Here is a 16,602-nt window from a genome sequence, read left to right as displayed (position 1 = left end):
GATAGCAGAGAGCAGCGTCGCTGCATTGCAAATATTGATTGTCCAGGAAACTCACTGAATCCGACCCTAATATGAGGGTTTAAATTGGTCAATTTGCTTTCACATGTGCTTTTTTACACTTTAGCAATATTTAGTGAAATTGTGAATGAGCAGGCCTTTCACGAAAAATGTGACTGTTAAAATCTACCCGCAGTTACAAAGTTCAGAGCTTTCATTGATAAGCTTTTTTTTATTCTTCCGTATCAATGTGGTAATCTGGTGTAATAATAGAAAAAGGTTCAAGTAGTTACTATAGCTACTGTGACACCGTTTGCTGCCTACTACAGTTGGCAACGATAGAGTTCGTAACATAACTGACCAAACGAGGTAGTCACTGGTACTAATTAGTCCCAGCTACCAATTCCGAACGCAGTTAGCATCACCGGATTCAAAGTTTCTATTCTATAACACATACATCGGACGCACTGTGGAATACGCCGCAGCCGATCCGATATATGCGGCAGAGGCGAGAATCTTTGTATCAGGTGCATGGTGCTATGTGCGTTTGGAATTGGCAGCTGAGATCCGTTAGTAACAGTGACTACCTCGTTTAGTCAGCTAAGTTACCAACTGTACCGTGGCCGACTGCAGTTATACTAAGGTAGCAAATGGTGTGACACTAGTTAGTAACTACTGCGACCTTTTCTTTAAAGAGTGTATGTTAACTATGAATTAATGTAAGTACAACGCGGACTACATACCACGTACTTTAAAGGGCATTTGCAATCCCAGATACAGCTGGCTTGTCCAAAATCATCGACAGACCGCCAGATGTGTCAAAACCATGACAGAAGACTTGTCAGGAAATATCATACGGCTGTAGACGCATCGCTTAAGTTTAAATGTGTCTCATGCAGAAACGCCCCTTTCGACAAAAATTTACGAAGTATTCTAACGTTTAGAACAAATGCTAAACATGCTGAGCATCACTATTATTGCATATGTTGTGCAGGAACACTACTCGCGTGAACAACCAAGACTTCTAGCGGTCACGAGCTGGTTAGAGGTACCGAAGCGCCGTCTTCTGATGATATCGCGTCACACATACCACTAGTTGTAATCGCCATGCGTAGGAAACAGTGACCGAATGATTTGACTTGGTAAGAGCTGTTTGTCAATGGACGGCCACTTTCTCTGATATGACCGCTCTCACCACTCACTGATATTTCTCCTTACGAGAAGATACAGTGTAATAACCCCTTTCTGAATATGAGCCTCCACAAGCTGTGACGCACTCCACGCATGCAGCGATACACTTTTCGTGGACGAACTTTCTGTCTGAAAGCTTGCAAAGCTTGAACTATAATCTAGGAGCCGCCAAACTGGAAATCCTCAATTTTTGCGCAAAAAAAAAAAAATCCTCTTTACCATGAAAAATTGCTTGTCTTGAAATCTAGAAGTGGTTTACTGCGCGGAAATACTTTGTCGGTACGTCCCACCAGGTCGGAGTAATGTAATGCCTTGAACGCGCATTCAAACCAACGACTTTGGGTACAGATACTTCAACTCAACTCCATGCAACTCAAGGGCAATTACATTGGCAATTTTGATTACATAGTAAGATGAGTGAAATTCTCTACGGAATAGTACAGTACTCAGAAAAAAAAACCGCGCAACCTCCTTTAGACGTATAGTTATAGTGAAGGCAATAGTGATTAAAGAAGTATTTTGCAATCAGATACCTGTAGGGGAGAAGCGGTGGCCGGAAGACAATGGAACAAAGGTTAACATATTCAACCTAACGTTCCTTCGTCTTATTACTTTTAGCCGGTTAATAATCTTATTAGGTTATTATTATTATTATTATTATTATTATTATTATTATTATTATTATTATTATTATTATTATTATTATTATTATTATTATTATTGCATTTTGTGTCACAACTTTTCCGCAAATTTATATATTAGGACAGTTTGGGTGCGTAAACATAAAAAAACAGTAAATTTTCAATTTCAGGTTTTCGGATTTGTGCACTCCACTTTTTAACATACTGGGTGTTTTTTTTTTTGTTTTTTTTTTACTGCACAGATTTTTGATAAAGGAGTTACGAAGGTAGCGAATGTGGCGTTTTAGCAAAGTAGTGTTTCGGCAAGGCAGACACAGTTTGCCACAATAGCATGAGTGTCAGAAAACGCATGAATAAAGAATTTCTTAACTTTTTAATATTGACATTGGGGCATTTGTGCAAACAGTGAATTTGGAGAGAATTTTTTTAATGCACCCCACATTTTCTTATTCTTGAAAATCGCGCCTAATTTGTGATATTCGTCCTGAAATTTCAACGCTCAATGCAGGCAATATCGAAACCGAGCACCCCCCGCTGCTACGTTTGACTGAAACGCCTCGTGACGAGAGTGTGATGAAGTTTTAATGATGGCGGGCGCCAGCAAATACCGATACAGGACGTCGTGGCAGGTGCCAGTGAAAACGTGCTGCATCAGTACGTGTCGCGACTGGCCGCGACGTCCCTCCCCCCGCCCCCTCTCCATTTGCTCCTACACTTCGTCGCACTTTTCGTCAGGATTCGTGTGATATGATAGCGGCGCGTTCAATTTTGACATTTCTTGGATTGTGCAACATCTTGAGTTAGGTGCGAGTTTCAAGATTTCAAGGAAATGGGGACGCATTAAAATGCGACTGCCTCCAAATTTGCCACATAAAAATGCATTCAAGGCACTATAATAGAAAGTTATAATGATCGAGTTACAATGTCTTGGTAATTATTTTTTCTGAAGCTCACGTTATTAGCAGCAAAGCATGTCCACCTGACTCGGAACTTCTATGCAAAAACACGGCGTTCGCTGCGTTAAAATATTTTTGTAAAAATATGTATAGTTTGAAAAAAAAAAAACACCCTGCATTACGTCGCGAGGTTTAACCTTGCATAGCCTCTCGATGTTCAAATTTGATTTTATTATGCGAGTTCTATGTATCATTAAGGGCTAAAAATGCTTAACAAAGGCTCTAACGTATGCGGTAATATTCGCGCTAAAGTATGCGTCCATCTGTTATGTGCTATTTTTTAGCACACGGCGAAAAACATGCTCGCGCTCAAGTACGCAAATGTGAAAGTATTTTGCCAGATGGTAAGCGGTTGTGACTCTGCTCACCAAATTGCAGTAAAGCTCTAACGCAGTCGACCCGCCGTGTTTGCGTTGTGGCTTTGGCGTTGCTCTGCTAAGCACGAGGGAGCCGGATCGAATCCCGGCCGCGGCGGCCGCATCTCGATAGGAGCGAAATACAATAACGCCTGTGTGCCGCACATTGGGCGCACGTCAAGGAGCCCCATGTGGTCGAAATTAATCCGGAGTCCCCCACTGCGGCGGGCCTCATGATCATATCGTGGTTTTTGACACGTAAAACCCCAGAATTTAACTTAATTTTACTACACTAGCAGACAAATTTCTGCGGGGTGAAAGCCACCGCGTATACGAACTTTGGCTCGCACTCGTACACATCTCTTGCGTAAGTGCCTTCCGCGATTGATCGGTGTCACGCCTGTTTCGCTAAAGTGCTGCTCCCTCTCATGGGTCGCGGGCGCTCAAAAGCTGGCCAGTAATTAAACGCTCTTCGGCAGCAAAGTTTTGCGAATACGAATTCTCTCCCTCGCCTGCTCCTCTCACCATTACCAAATCCCACCAGCAGGAACCGCACGAGAGCGTAGTACGCCCTCGCCTTCATGACAACCGCATGTCTCCGCCCTGGCAAGCAGCCCTGCGCAACAAAGCGTGAAAAAAGTAAAGTGCTTACTCATGGCATGAGACAAGTGCATACACCCAACCGTATCTGCACTATGACAGTGATCATAGCGGCCAGAACGTTCCCTCGCTATCACGAGCGAGGCAAAGAAAACAGGGAACTCCGATATACTAGACAAATGCATGTGACGACAATGCGAAATGCCTAAATATGGGTATGTTTCCTCTTCCCGCACAAGGTCATCGTAAGACAACGTGGGCATGTAACTGCGCACGCGTGCAATGTAGGGAAAGAAACGAATTTGTTCAAAAACGCGATGAGAATTTGGGCTGCCTGGAGAAGAGGCGGGTGTATATGCACGTACGTCATACATACAATATAGGCGTATACCATACAAATTGACAGGTAAGAGCAAACATGCTGGGCATCTCTTGTTTCAGCGCAACCGAAGTAACAAGCTTCCGTACGCCGTTTTCTGGAGCTTCCTCTGTTCTGCACGATTGACTGAAAGCCTCCTTTTTCCCGTTTCCAGTCATGCTGCAGAGAAAAGTGCACCAGCCTTTGAAAAATAAGATATTTGTTACGAACAGCATCTAATGAATTATCTTTGGACAATGAAACGCCACATTTGAGGCCTACTCATACATATGCGTATACTGTACAGATGGTCAGCAGCGCTTGAAACATTTTCTATTATTGAAGTTAGACGTTTATTAATTGCGCAATTACGTAAAGTCAATGCTCTTGAGATTCAGGGATCCAACAGCGTCCCAAATGAACATTTCATGGGAAAAGTTGCATCAATTAACATCTTCGAGGGCGCTTTCTCTGTTACCTGGTAAAATAAAGGTGTCACTTTGGTAGCATTCATGGAGTATATATGATAATAAACTTTATTTCGTTGGCACAAGTGCTGACGGGCATAGCGACATTCATAACGGCAACAGTTAGTTTGACGCCCCACTATTTTACATTTATTTCTTTATTTATTTAGATACCTTCAAGGGGACATACAGCGTTACAGAAGGGAGTTTGGCAATATGTACAGAATATGCATCAATTTTGCATGAGTAAAAATACATTCGAAATTTTACATTTAGGTCCGGCCCAAAGAACGCATCAAAATATAAACATATATTATAGCATATATTCATCATGTACAACTTTAAATACATAAAACTTGTTTACTGATACAATGGAAGTGGGCAAAGTGTTCCAATCTCAACTTGTCTGTGGAAGAAAGTAAAAAAAATTCGGGCTCTCCAGTAGCCGAGAATAGATGTAAGCATCAAATGGCAACCGGCAAAGCACATTGGTTGGCGATTATACTAGCCACAATCGTAAAATGAGTTTAGTGCATGTTCGCAAAGGCACACCCCACCACACCACACGGCACCACACCGCACCATACCATATTGTGCACTGGTCTATATGGACGCTGCCCAGCTAGAAGAAAAAAATTTGCTGAAGTCGGCACGGCAGGCAGCGAAAGCCGCCAGGCAGACAGAGCGCACTGCCCAGCTAGAAGAAGAAAAGCGCCTGAAGAAGCTGCGTGGTGCCATCTCTTGCGGCGATGCAAAACCTGCGCTGCAGAAGTCACGGACCGCTGGCGTTCAAAAGAGCACAGGCAACCCTGTCTCAGCGCCAAAAGATGACGATGAAGTGTGCGGTGCCCTGTATCTGCCTTTTGAACGTCGCCTATTTGAAATAGCAAATAAAACTTCAGCGTATACTAGGAGTTACAGCTTGAGTGATCTTGTGAACAAACATTAGGAAGAACTCGGAAGCAATATTTTTGTAACTTGTTTCGGCAGTAACTAGCGTATTTAATGCGGTCCTATACAAAGGGTTAGGGGCCAGAGACCACATTTTCTCAAGTTTTGACTGGTTGTCCGTATGACTTTTTGTTCTCGCAACTTGCCCGGATGTTCTCGTTTGAGTGGTTGGACAACGGCTCTGGCTTCTGGCTCAAGGTCACTTGAAGGTCGCCGACAACGGGAGCTAAAGGCATTTCATGCTATAAAGAGCCGCAGTTTCGTGTGAAAAGGAAAGTATTGATTGCGATAGAAAAGTATTAGACGACAACACAAAGCAAGGCTCGTAGTTTCATTGGTCATATAAATTGCCGTGAACATTCATTTACTAATACCTTATCAAGCATAGTGTCACGCGCGCACGGGTAAACATGAGCAAATCTCACTCGACAATCGCGAACACTCGCTATGACAACACTGGCGCGATGAAGTACGGAAGTACGGCTAGGGAATTGCCCTTCGGGCTCTGCCTCCCGCTTCAACGCAAAGTAGGCGCGCGAGAACACAACGCACACGAAGCCATCATCCCTCTGTGAGCGTAGCCTTTGTACCCACAGCAGATCACTTCCAAGATAAAGGGCGCGCTCGTGCTCAGTGGCGCCATTCGCCACTGGCCCCTTACTAGAGGAAACCCGCGCCAACCTATCTCCCCCCCCTTATAGCGCGCCCGCTCACCTCCCCGTCCAACCTCCCCCCATCCGCCCCCCACACACACCTTGCGTACTCGAGGAGACGACGCGCATACGCCCCACCTCCCCTCCTCGCGCGCGCAAGACGCCGCCGCACCAAGCCGCCATCCTCGGCTCTCCCTCGCGCCTGCAGCACACGGTGCGCGACCGCAATCTTATAGCACTTGGACTTTATATGCAACATCACCACGACGCCGACGGTGAAAATTCGAACAAAAAGGGTGTTTTAGTTTTGTATTCTCAGTGCAAAGGAATGACCGCATATTTCTAAGTTTTTTGCTAACAACTACCTGATTCATGATGATATACTTGTCCCAGAGAAGGGTAATTTTGGTATTCCAGTGCTACCACCAGATGCTTAGCATTGCTGCTGTTTCGATAATTGCTCCTTATATATATATATATATATATATATATATATATATATACAAGTGTGTGTGTGTGTGTGTGTGTGTATTGCAAGTGTTACTGGTGCATAGGCTGTGGTAAAAGGCACAAACATTATTGAGAACGCAGACATGGTCACAATGGGTAATACAATAGGCAAATAGTATGGTGTACAAATGGCTGTGCACCAAGTTTGTCATTTAAACAGAAAGTACACAGTATAACTGAGTCACATGAATTTTTATCTGCGCTGTTTTACATGTAGTATTGTTTTTACATGATAAATGTCGAGGATAGCATTAAGGTTTGAAAATATCATGAAAACTTTGCTATGTCGTTTGACTTACTTATGTATTTTGCAGCACTTACAAGCGCTGCACTCTACCTCCTCTCAACTATATATATATATATATATATATATATATATATATATATATATATATATATATAAATTTTATAATACAAAACTTATTTTTTGTGAAAGTAAGTTTGCATTTCCCAAACCTAGTCATTAAAAAATCACATATACTTTCTGACACTCTGTGCACACCAAGATAGTGCATCAAAAGCAATAGCACTGGTGAAAATAATATTTAAAACAAGTTGCATGCACCATTATACGCTTCTGATTGGACCTGCGCTGCAAGTTTGAATATTAGATAGAATGTACATCGTTTGAAGTGTAAAGTCTTTTAGTAAAATGAGTAAGGTAGACTGCTGGGTGCATGCCTTCATTAACAGTATGGCATGTATCACGTGGCTGCTTTTTTTATTGTTTTTGACAATCTTTTACATCAAGCATATTTTTCAGGTAGCTAGGCAGGTGCTTTACAATTATGCTATACATGAAATACCTGATGTTCTCATACCTGACATGCCTGTACAGAGTTTTCACGTGCAGTCCGCATTCTGTAAACTTAATTAAACTGTCTGAATTGAAAATTATCAAACCATACTTTAGCTTTACGTTTTTCATGATTGTAATTTGTGAGCATGCACTAAATGTGATAAAGCTCAATTTCCAGTGGAGAAAATTTATTGGTGCCTAAAGGGAACATAAATATTAAGCAAGTCAGAACAGTTTCTTATTTGATATTTTTTGATGCCACCTCAAGAACTATTGAACAAACGAAAGGCTCATCATTAGCACTAGCATCTGTGTGTCCTGATTTTTGGCATTTAGAAAGTGCAGTTTGGTTTCCGCTGTGCAGGATCAAAGCGTTTGTCCTCTCCAGCAGCTCCCGAGGATGGCAAGTCGCAGCAGACGCCTCCACCGCTTTAACTTCTGTGACTACGAAATAAAAAGTCTGTTCTATCTGAGGGCACATGTCCCTTTCAATGTCATTTGTGCCCTCCGAGATTCTCATGCATATCCAGCCTGATTATACATTTGCGCATTCACTCAAGCGAGAAGCCATTTCATTGCCTCTCATGCTCTCTCAGCTTTTCGCAAAAGGCCACTCATCCTTCTCAGCTCTCCCTCGCGCCTACAGCACGCAGTGCTCAGCCGAAATCTTATCGCACTTTGTTTGCATCATCACGACGCGTGAAGTGTCCGTATAATTGCTATCGCAAGAAAACCTGGTTAGTCCTACAAAATGGAACGCCAATTCTGTATTGTTGATTTGCGCTGGAAGAAGGATAAAGCGGTTGGGGAAGAAGTTCACGTTTCAATAGATCGTTCAGACGATATATTTCGAATATACGCACGAAGCTTTTCTATGGAGTGAAAGCAGAGGAAGGGTTAGGCTTAGTTTCATAGTCGATATGCTAGACGTGCGATGGTAATCTGTAAAAGTAAAGCGAGCGCCACGATTATGAACAGATTGAAGACCATTGGTGTGAGGTAATCATGATATGGTTCCCATGCACAGTTTCATCCACCAACTCTGTATGAACCAGTGTTTTAAAAGTAATAATTTTAGTGATGATGGAGCCAGAGAAGTTACGTTTGATATGGCCAAGGGCCTTGTCAGCATTGTTTACTATGTAATTAATATGCGCTTCTTAAAGATTAGAGGTAATGTTAACTCCGAAATACTTATAAGTTCGTACTTTTTCCAAGAGGGACCCTTCAATGCAGTTAGGAGGGTTTGCGAAATTACTCTCATGGAGAAGTATATAAGATCTTACACTATTTTTTTTTTTTTTTTGTTTAGCTTCATCTGCCAATTTTCACACTAGTTGGAAACTTCCACGAGATCACACTGAAGAGCGGACGTGTCGGAATCGGACTGTATTACTCTATAAAATTACGCTATCGTCGGCGAATAACCTGATATGTGAATTAACTGAACGTGGTAGATCAGTTATATAAATAAAGGAAAGTAGAGGCGTCCCAGACTTAAACACTGCAAGAACTTTGCCCACCTCCCAACCCATCGGTAATGAACGGCAAGACAGAGATTGGGTGAAAATTTTGGACAAGGTTATTGAGGCTACACTTGGGTATTTCGCAAAGCTTCGAGTAATTTCCGTCAAACCCAAATGATGATGTTATCTTTATTTGACGTATTCAATGCATGAATCCCAGTGAATTAATTGCCGCATTGGTAGGTAATTTGCTTCACAGACCATTGGAAAATGAAAATGTGAGTTGCGAACAAATGACTGGTGAAAAAGCCTCATTGCCCACATCACCAAATAAACTAATGAACACGGTGAACATCTAAGCAGCCAGAAATGGAATCAAGCCTGCGACCAACTCTAGGGACCACTAAGTACGAAAAAGATATAAACATCTTGAGATCCTTCCTAGCAAATCTTGTCATTAGTGAGCTGTGCATTTTACGCACATTCAAATCAGGGCTTCCGATTCGATGAGGACCGAAAGATGCATGTGTTCTAACAGCTCTGACGCGTCAGAGAACGAGCGCGGTCGCTCGTTTACAGTGCGATAACCTAGGCACGTATTTGACGAGGTTTACGTTTGCGACTGCTGCAATGCCTGAGCGTAAACGCGCTGTCATGTAAGTATTTTTTTGCGAGCTTTTTTTATTTAAGAAAAGGATCGCGGAAGACCTTGGGTATTCTAAACGCTGTTGTCACTTATTTCTCGATATCATCCACAACATTTGCATTGCCGCCTTATAGATTATGTCACGCAATCTAAATTAGCTAATTAAACTTAATTTGTTAATCGTTTGTGATTAAATGAAAAAAATACTTATGACTAGCATGAACAACGCCCATCAAAATACACTCGATGGCCATTCCCGTAAAGCCATCCATTATTTCTTTAATTTCTGACATTTTGTTGGGACAGCTATAGCCGGTACAAGCTTCGCATTCTAGCCACACAAATCCAGAGTTAAGAGGAGTACCGCACAGTCAAGTTCCGTGGGTAACTATCGATTGCAAGCTGCGTGCTCGGACCGCTAAGTATTCGAGCTCTTCCACGCGTTCCGTATTTCCCAAACATGTGTGCGCTGGTGTACACGTATATGATGCGGCACTCCAAGTCACACGCAGCTGTGTAACTGAGCACGATCTCACAGTAGTAGTACAGCGCTGCCTACACGGCATGGTGTCGATTTCATCCATTCTTGCACGCCTCTCACTCATCGGCTGAAACGAAAGCTTCGATCACGGCAAGGCATTCGAGAAAGAGGCACCACGCATCGTTCTCGTGCGCTTTTCCTAGTGCAGCTCTGCCTTTTCTGTGCGTTTAGACTAATCCAGGACAACTTATCACTAAGACATTCGGCACACTACGTAAGTGCCTTCACTGTTACTTTGTGGAACGTCATTATGTTCTCGAACTTTGCATGTAATCGGTTAGCGCCAAGTCTTTCTTTTTAAGTGACCGGTCATTTGTTTTTCTATATTGGCCGCATGGTACTTTTGCAAGGGACAACCATGATATCCAAGTGATGATCTGAGGAAGAGGCTATACGCGATGTACTAGTATCGCACGAAAGTTACTGAACGAGCCTTATACAGGGTGTCCCACGTAACTTTAGCCAAACTTTAAAAATATGCGAATGCCACGTAGCTAGACAGAATCAAGATAATGTAGTTTGCCGTCGCTTGGATATACTAAGATTGTTATTTTTTTTTCATTCTACCTAACTACATAATTAGTCCTAATTGATTAATCAACTTATCAAATATTATAATTATATGAAAAGTGTCAATGAGAAAATTGTAGAGCGACATCAAAACATCCCGATACAGCTTTTTGTTGCTCAATACGTACTACATAAAAGTGTTTTTCCGAGCGTCCAAGAAGCCAGCGAATACAGGCAAAGTGCCTCGACCGGCCAGTCGCATATTTGCGGGCTCAGGTAACATGTAGACTGACACCAAGTGCGTCGATTCTAATGAAAGAAGCATGGTGACACAACCCTAGATGCGACAACAATGTAACAACATTTGTCAAGTATTTGATAAATATCTGAAGACACATGCATTTGACAATGAGACAACAGACAAACCTGTCACAAACACCACGTGTGTAACGATAGTCGTTAGTCACGAAACGACGCAGGATTTTCGCATTTGCAGGACTTTGAAAGATGTATAGAGGACCGTTTGCAGTGGCTTGTGCGCGCTATACTCCAGTATTTTTCGTGACGTCCCCCCTAATCCCTCTTAGCGCGGTAACCTTCAAGTTAGCCTATAATTGCAAGTAACCTATAACACAAAGGTTACTTCGGTACTAAAACAACTTGATATTCGTGTTTTTTGTTAATTTCCGTCGCGCCTATAGAGGTTAAATGGGCCGAAGCATCTATTTTTTAAAGGTTACTGCAATTACAAATGTCTTGTAACCTTTAGATAGTAACCTATCAAAAACCTTGTAATTCGTGGGTCAGGGAATTTGTGGATGGATTGGTTTTCAGCGGGCCCGGGCCAAGCCCAGGCTTGAAGTAGCGGGCCCTGGGCGTGCTCGGGCTTGAAGCCACAGGCCCGGACCGGACTAGGGCTCGCTCATTAAAGGCCCTAAGTCATCGCTTCGAGCACCCGCGAACATTATGCATTGCATTGTCCAAGGCATTATTTGTCCATGCTATCAGTGCAGAATGATCGCAGCAACCATCGAAGGCACTCTTGGGACATGGAACTAACAACTCTATACTTGCCTTGCCCTCCCCGCCTCCCCGTGAGCAGGCTAAGCCTCCCCCCCCTCCTTTGCCCCTACCTGTGCGCTCGCCTATGTCTATCAGATGAATTTTCTGTCCCAAGTCGTCGGCCCAGTGGGTTGAACACCCGGCTCGGCTGCGGGTGGTGCGTTGTTCGATCCCCACGGCAGGATACCCACCGGCTTATAACACGAGTACAAACAGCCCTCCGACCAGTTGCCCGGCTTTCTAGGGGGTGTGTTGCTTGGACTTAGCTCTTGCACTTAGGTTGGCAGAGCTGTTATTCGCATGAGAATTGGGTGCCGACCACGCTATATAGTTTTTTTTTTTAGGCTACAGAGAATTTTTCTTAATCGCCTGTGGCAGAATGTACAATTCTAATCCTCGAACTGGATTACTCGAAGAGACGGGCATTACTTCCACGAGAAATTAAAATCCGTAATCGAACAATGAACAAACTTTCACTAATTCAGCTTTTACTAGTTCCTTTAAAGCACATATTGCAATTTACGAATGCTAGCCGGTGAGCTCGCAAGGCCCATATCCACTTAGAACGAATCTTCAAGATGACACCAGTTTCGATACATTCATTTCCATAGTGTGCGATGAAATACATTGGCGTTCCCACTACTTTTGTGCTGCAATGCATGAAACCGCGTTTTCTCAGGAAGGTAAGAGGAACATCAGTGCCTCCTTACCGCAAGTTTGACGGCGAATACCTCGAAACACGTGCCATCCACAGACTTCGTTCCAAGCCGATACGCCTTGTGAGCTCACCGGCCTCAATTCTTAAATTGCAATATTTATTTATTTATTTATTTTATTTATTTATTTATTTATTTATTTATTTATTTATTTATTTATTTATTTGTAAAATACCTTACAAGGCCGCTACATGGGCATTGAGTAAGGGGGCATAGAATCAAGTAAACACATACAGTCTAGTAACAATATGAAGGTAAAGAAAAAAATAACACCAGCCAAGTGCACAGCCTAAAAATTAGAGAAACATATTAGCTACATAAAGCTGTATATTAGTACAATAAAAAGCAACTCTATAAGTTTGTAACAATCGTATTACAGTGCACGAAAAAGGTAGAAAAAATAACACAAAACTGTGAGCGTGATACCAATGGTTAACAAGGGTTAAGCGAGTTGAGTGAGTGCCTGAATTTTTCACGGTCAGTTTCCGCAACTATGTTATCGGGGAGGCTGTTCCAGAGCCAAATGGCACGTGGAACTGCAGACGAGTTAAATGCTTCTGTTTCACCATAGATGCGCGTGAAGCTATGATGATTGAGTAATCTGTGCGACGTGTGCGATGGCGTTTCTAGGTGTAGGGAGCGTTTGTTATAGTGTGGTGGGCGTATTTGTAAAATAATGATAAAAGGGCTATATGTCGCGACGATTACTTAGCAGCTGAAGTGAAAGGTGAATCTTTATTTGAGTTACGCTAGAACGGTAGTCATAATACCGGGAAATTAAACGTGCGGCCCTATTTTGGATTGATTCCAGCACGTTAATTAAGTAATTTTGGTGGGGAGATCAGAATGGGTGCGGCGAACTCAAGTCGAGGGCGAACAAATGTTTGAAATGCCAGTTTGCGGATAAGTGTAGGTGAGTTTCTAAGGTTACGTCGCAGGTAACCCAGTGATCGAGAAGCAAAGTAATTAGTTAGGAACCTAATTACTGCAATCTGTTAATTAGTCGATTACGCATTTTGATTTCTCGTGGAACTGATGTGCGCCTCCTCGAGTAACCCAGTTCAAGGATTAGAATTATGCTACCTGCCATAGGCGATTTTCAAACATTATGCGCAGTAAAAAAGAAGAAATAATGAATAACCCGGTAGCGATCGCTCTTGAGCATAATGCGAATCACCACTGCAAGAAATGACAAATATATAACAGCTTCTACCGCTTGAAATTTCAAGCCCGTCGCTTAATTCGAACATCTGATTTTTCGAGTCGAATTTTGCATGTCCCCCGACGAGGACGAAATAATAATAGTCGATTGCACAATGCCCTCTGGTGATTTAACTGTGCCGTCTGGCACCAACCAGACGGGTAGAACGCATGCGCAATGGCAAGGAGCTTCTAGACAAAGGATTGAATAATGCGCAGTTAAGGTTTTGAGAGAACTGAAGTGTTCCGACTCAGACACTCGGAATTTTCTTTATAGTGCTTTTCAAAGTAACCATGGCAACTTATTGCACCGGTTAGTGGGGCGCTGATTTTGTATAGCGCCTTTCCCCAGCTACATTTCTATTCTTATATCTCAATGTACCTCAATGTTTCGTCCATCCTGAACTTGAAGAACAGCTGAATGGAATCGTAAACTCAGCAGCCTTGAGGCATGTAGCACGGGCCGGGTAGAACAACTGGTTTCTCTTCGGTATTTACTCGAGAAAAGTATTTTTCGGAAAGCGGAACCAAAAAAAAAAAAATGAGGAGGGAGGGAATTTCGAAACGTGCAAGAATGTGATGATTGCTTGCTGGATAAGAACTGTCATCGTGCTTGAGTGCACTAAAAATCAGAAAAATAAATTACACAGGACGAGAGCAGATAGAGGGGCCCGTTCACGACAAAATGCTGTATATTATAACTCCTAGACAGAGGTCGCGAAAAAAGTTAACCGTGTTAGCATAGTACCGGTGAACGAAAACCAATGGCAGAAATCATACATTCATCTGACCCGCCGTGGTTGCTCAGTGGCTATGGTGTTGGGCTGCTGAGCACGAGGTCGCGGGATCGAATCTCGGCAACGGCGGCCGCATTTTCACGGGGGCGAAAACACCCGTGTACTTAGATTTAGGTGCACGTTAAAAAAAACCAGGTGGTCGAAATTTCCAGAGTCCTCCACTACGGAGTGCCTCATGATCAGAAAGTGGTTTTGGAACGTTAAACCCCATACATAATTTAATTTTTTTTTTACATTCATCTGAGAACCAACACTTCGATTGTGTAAAATGAGTGTAATCAGAGAAAGAATTCTTAGCCTGCACCGCAATTGACGGCTACATTATTTTTAATAAGACTTTCACGAAGCGGCAAAACTCGGAAGAAAAACTAAAATCAAACTGCAACTCCGTCTAACGAAAACTACCAACGCACGAATGTCACCAACGCTAGCAATAAACTTCTACAGAGAGGCCCGTTTCCTCGAGAATTACTCTTAGAGTGCTCAAAGGTCACTAGAAGCTAGCAGAGAACACAAGGGATAATTCCACTGGATAACTTCTATAGACGGTATGTACTTGAATCAAGTAAAGGCGATCGTCGTTACGGCACCTAAGCCTTTTAAATTCTTGTCCGTTAAAAAATAAAGTGCACTTTATGTTTTCTTTTTGTATGTGGCATCGTTATAAACCGACAGCGCCAAAACTGACTGAACATTATTAATAATTATGTGAGCTTTGTCGTGCCCACAGAAGTGGAATTACTCCGAACTGCGCAAAATATTTCTGACACTTCTTTCCAGCGACAGACTTTCAGCGAAAGGTTGTTTGTTTCTCAGGAACATCAAGTGCAGCCAGCGCCAAAACTGACTGAACATTATTAATTATTCCGTGAGATTTGTTGTGACCACAGAAGTGGAATTACTCCGAACTGCACAAAATATTTCTGACATTCCTTTCCTGTGGTAGACTTTCGCCGAAGGGTTGTTTGTTTCTCAAGGACGTCAAGTGCAGCCAGCGTCAAAACTGACTGAACATTAATAATCATTCCGTGAGATTTGTTGTGTCCCCAAAAATAGAATTCGTCCGAACTGCGAAAAATATTTATGGCACATTTCTTTCCTGTGGCAGACTTTCGCCGAAGGGTTGTTTGTTTTTCAGGGGACATCGAGTGCAGCCAGCGCCGAAACTGACTGAACATAACTAATTCTTCTCTGAGATTTGTCATACCATTCGACCTAACTGCGAAAAATATTTCTCACATGATGATGTCTTATTTAATGGCCCAAACCCACCGTGGGGCATAGGCGCCGAGTTTTCAATCTGCCGGGTGAACTGGGGCCCAGTTCACAAACTCTCCTTTTTCATTCGTCCCCCTCGCCGCGCATGCTTCTTGGCAAGAGATATACACAGGCTGAGAGGCAATATATGCAAACATCTGTTTTATTTGTTTATGAAGTCGAGCGAATATGCTTTTTTTAAAAAGGATGACCGCATGGTTCTTAAGGTACTAAATGAATAAATGAAAAAAGAAACGGAAAGGCACGCTAACAATTGGTGGACATCATAACGACCTTACTCAAAATGAGTGAAAACACTGGGCAACGCAAACATTTCCTGCTAAGCTAACAATTCTAAAAATTTGGCAGCATGTTACACTCCTGTAACACGTGAAGGCGAAAGCCTGTTGGGCACGTAGTAATGCATTAAGTTATACGATCGGGGGGGTCAGACTTCTTGCAAGACACAACGAACCGCCGTGTGAAGTAAACTTATTGCGCTTTAGGTCGACCTCCTCAACGACACATCATCATCATCATCATCATCATCATCAGCCTGGTTATGCCCACTGCAGGGCAAAGGCCTCTCCCATACTTCTCGAACTACCCCTGTCATGTACTAATTGTGGCCATGCTGTCCCTGCAAACTTCTTAATCTCATCCGCCCACCTAACTTTCTGCCGCCCTCTGCTACGCTTTCCTTCCCTTGGAATCCATTCCGTAACTCTTAATGACCATCGGTTATCTTCCCTCCTCATTACGTGTCCTGCCCATGCCCATTTCTTTTTCTTGATTTCAACTAAGATATCATTAACTTGCGTTTGTTCCCTCACCCAATCTGCTCTTTTCTTATCCCTTAACGTTACACCTATCATTCTTCTTTCCATAGCTCGTTGCGTCGTCCTCAATTTAAGTAGAACCCTTTTCG

General features: G+C 42.8%; 1 protein-coding gene across 2 annotated transcripts in view; it reads right to left on the bottom strand.

Annotated features, from left to right (window-relative positions):
• LOC126516490 (uncharacterized) overlaps positions 1-16,602 on the bottom strand; it is a 62,080-nt gene that overhangs the window by 28,331 nt on the left and 17,147 nt on the right. The window contains exon 2 of one of the 2 annotated variants that reach the window (XM_050166621.3): positions 3,667-3,757. In XM_050166621.3, coding sequence (XP_050022578.1) covers positions 3,667-3,724 — 58 coding nt within the window. In that variant the 5' untranslated portion in view covers positions 3,725-3,757. The remainder of the gene's footprint in view (positions 1-3,666; positions 3,758-16,602) is intronic. The other variant, XM_050166622.3, reaches the window with a different exon arrangement.

This window comes from Dermacentor andersoni, chromosome 1 (assembly GCF_023375885.2).
Source record: "Dermacentor andersoni chromosome 1, qqDerAnde1_hic_scaffold, whole genome shotgun sequence".
In the NCBI taxonomy this organism is placed as follows: domain Eukaryota; kingdom Metazoa; phylum Arthropoda; class Arachnida; order Ixodida; family Ixodidae; genus Dermacentor; species Dermacentor andersoni.
Note: the sequence above shows the minus strand (reverse complement) of the source record. Positions and strands in the feature narration are given on the sequence as shown.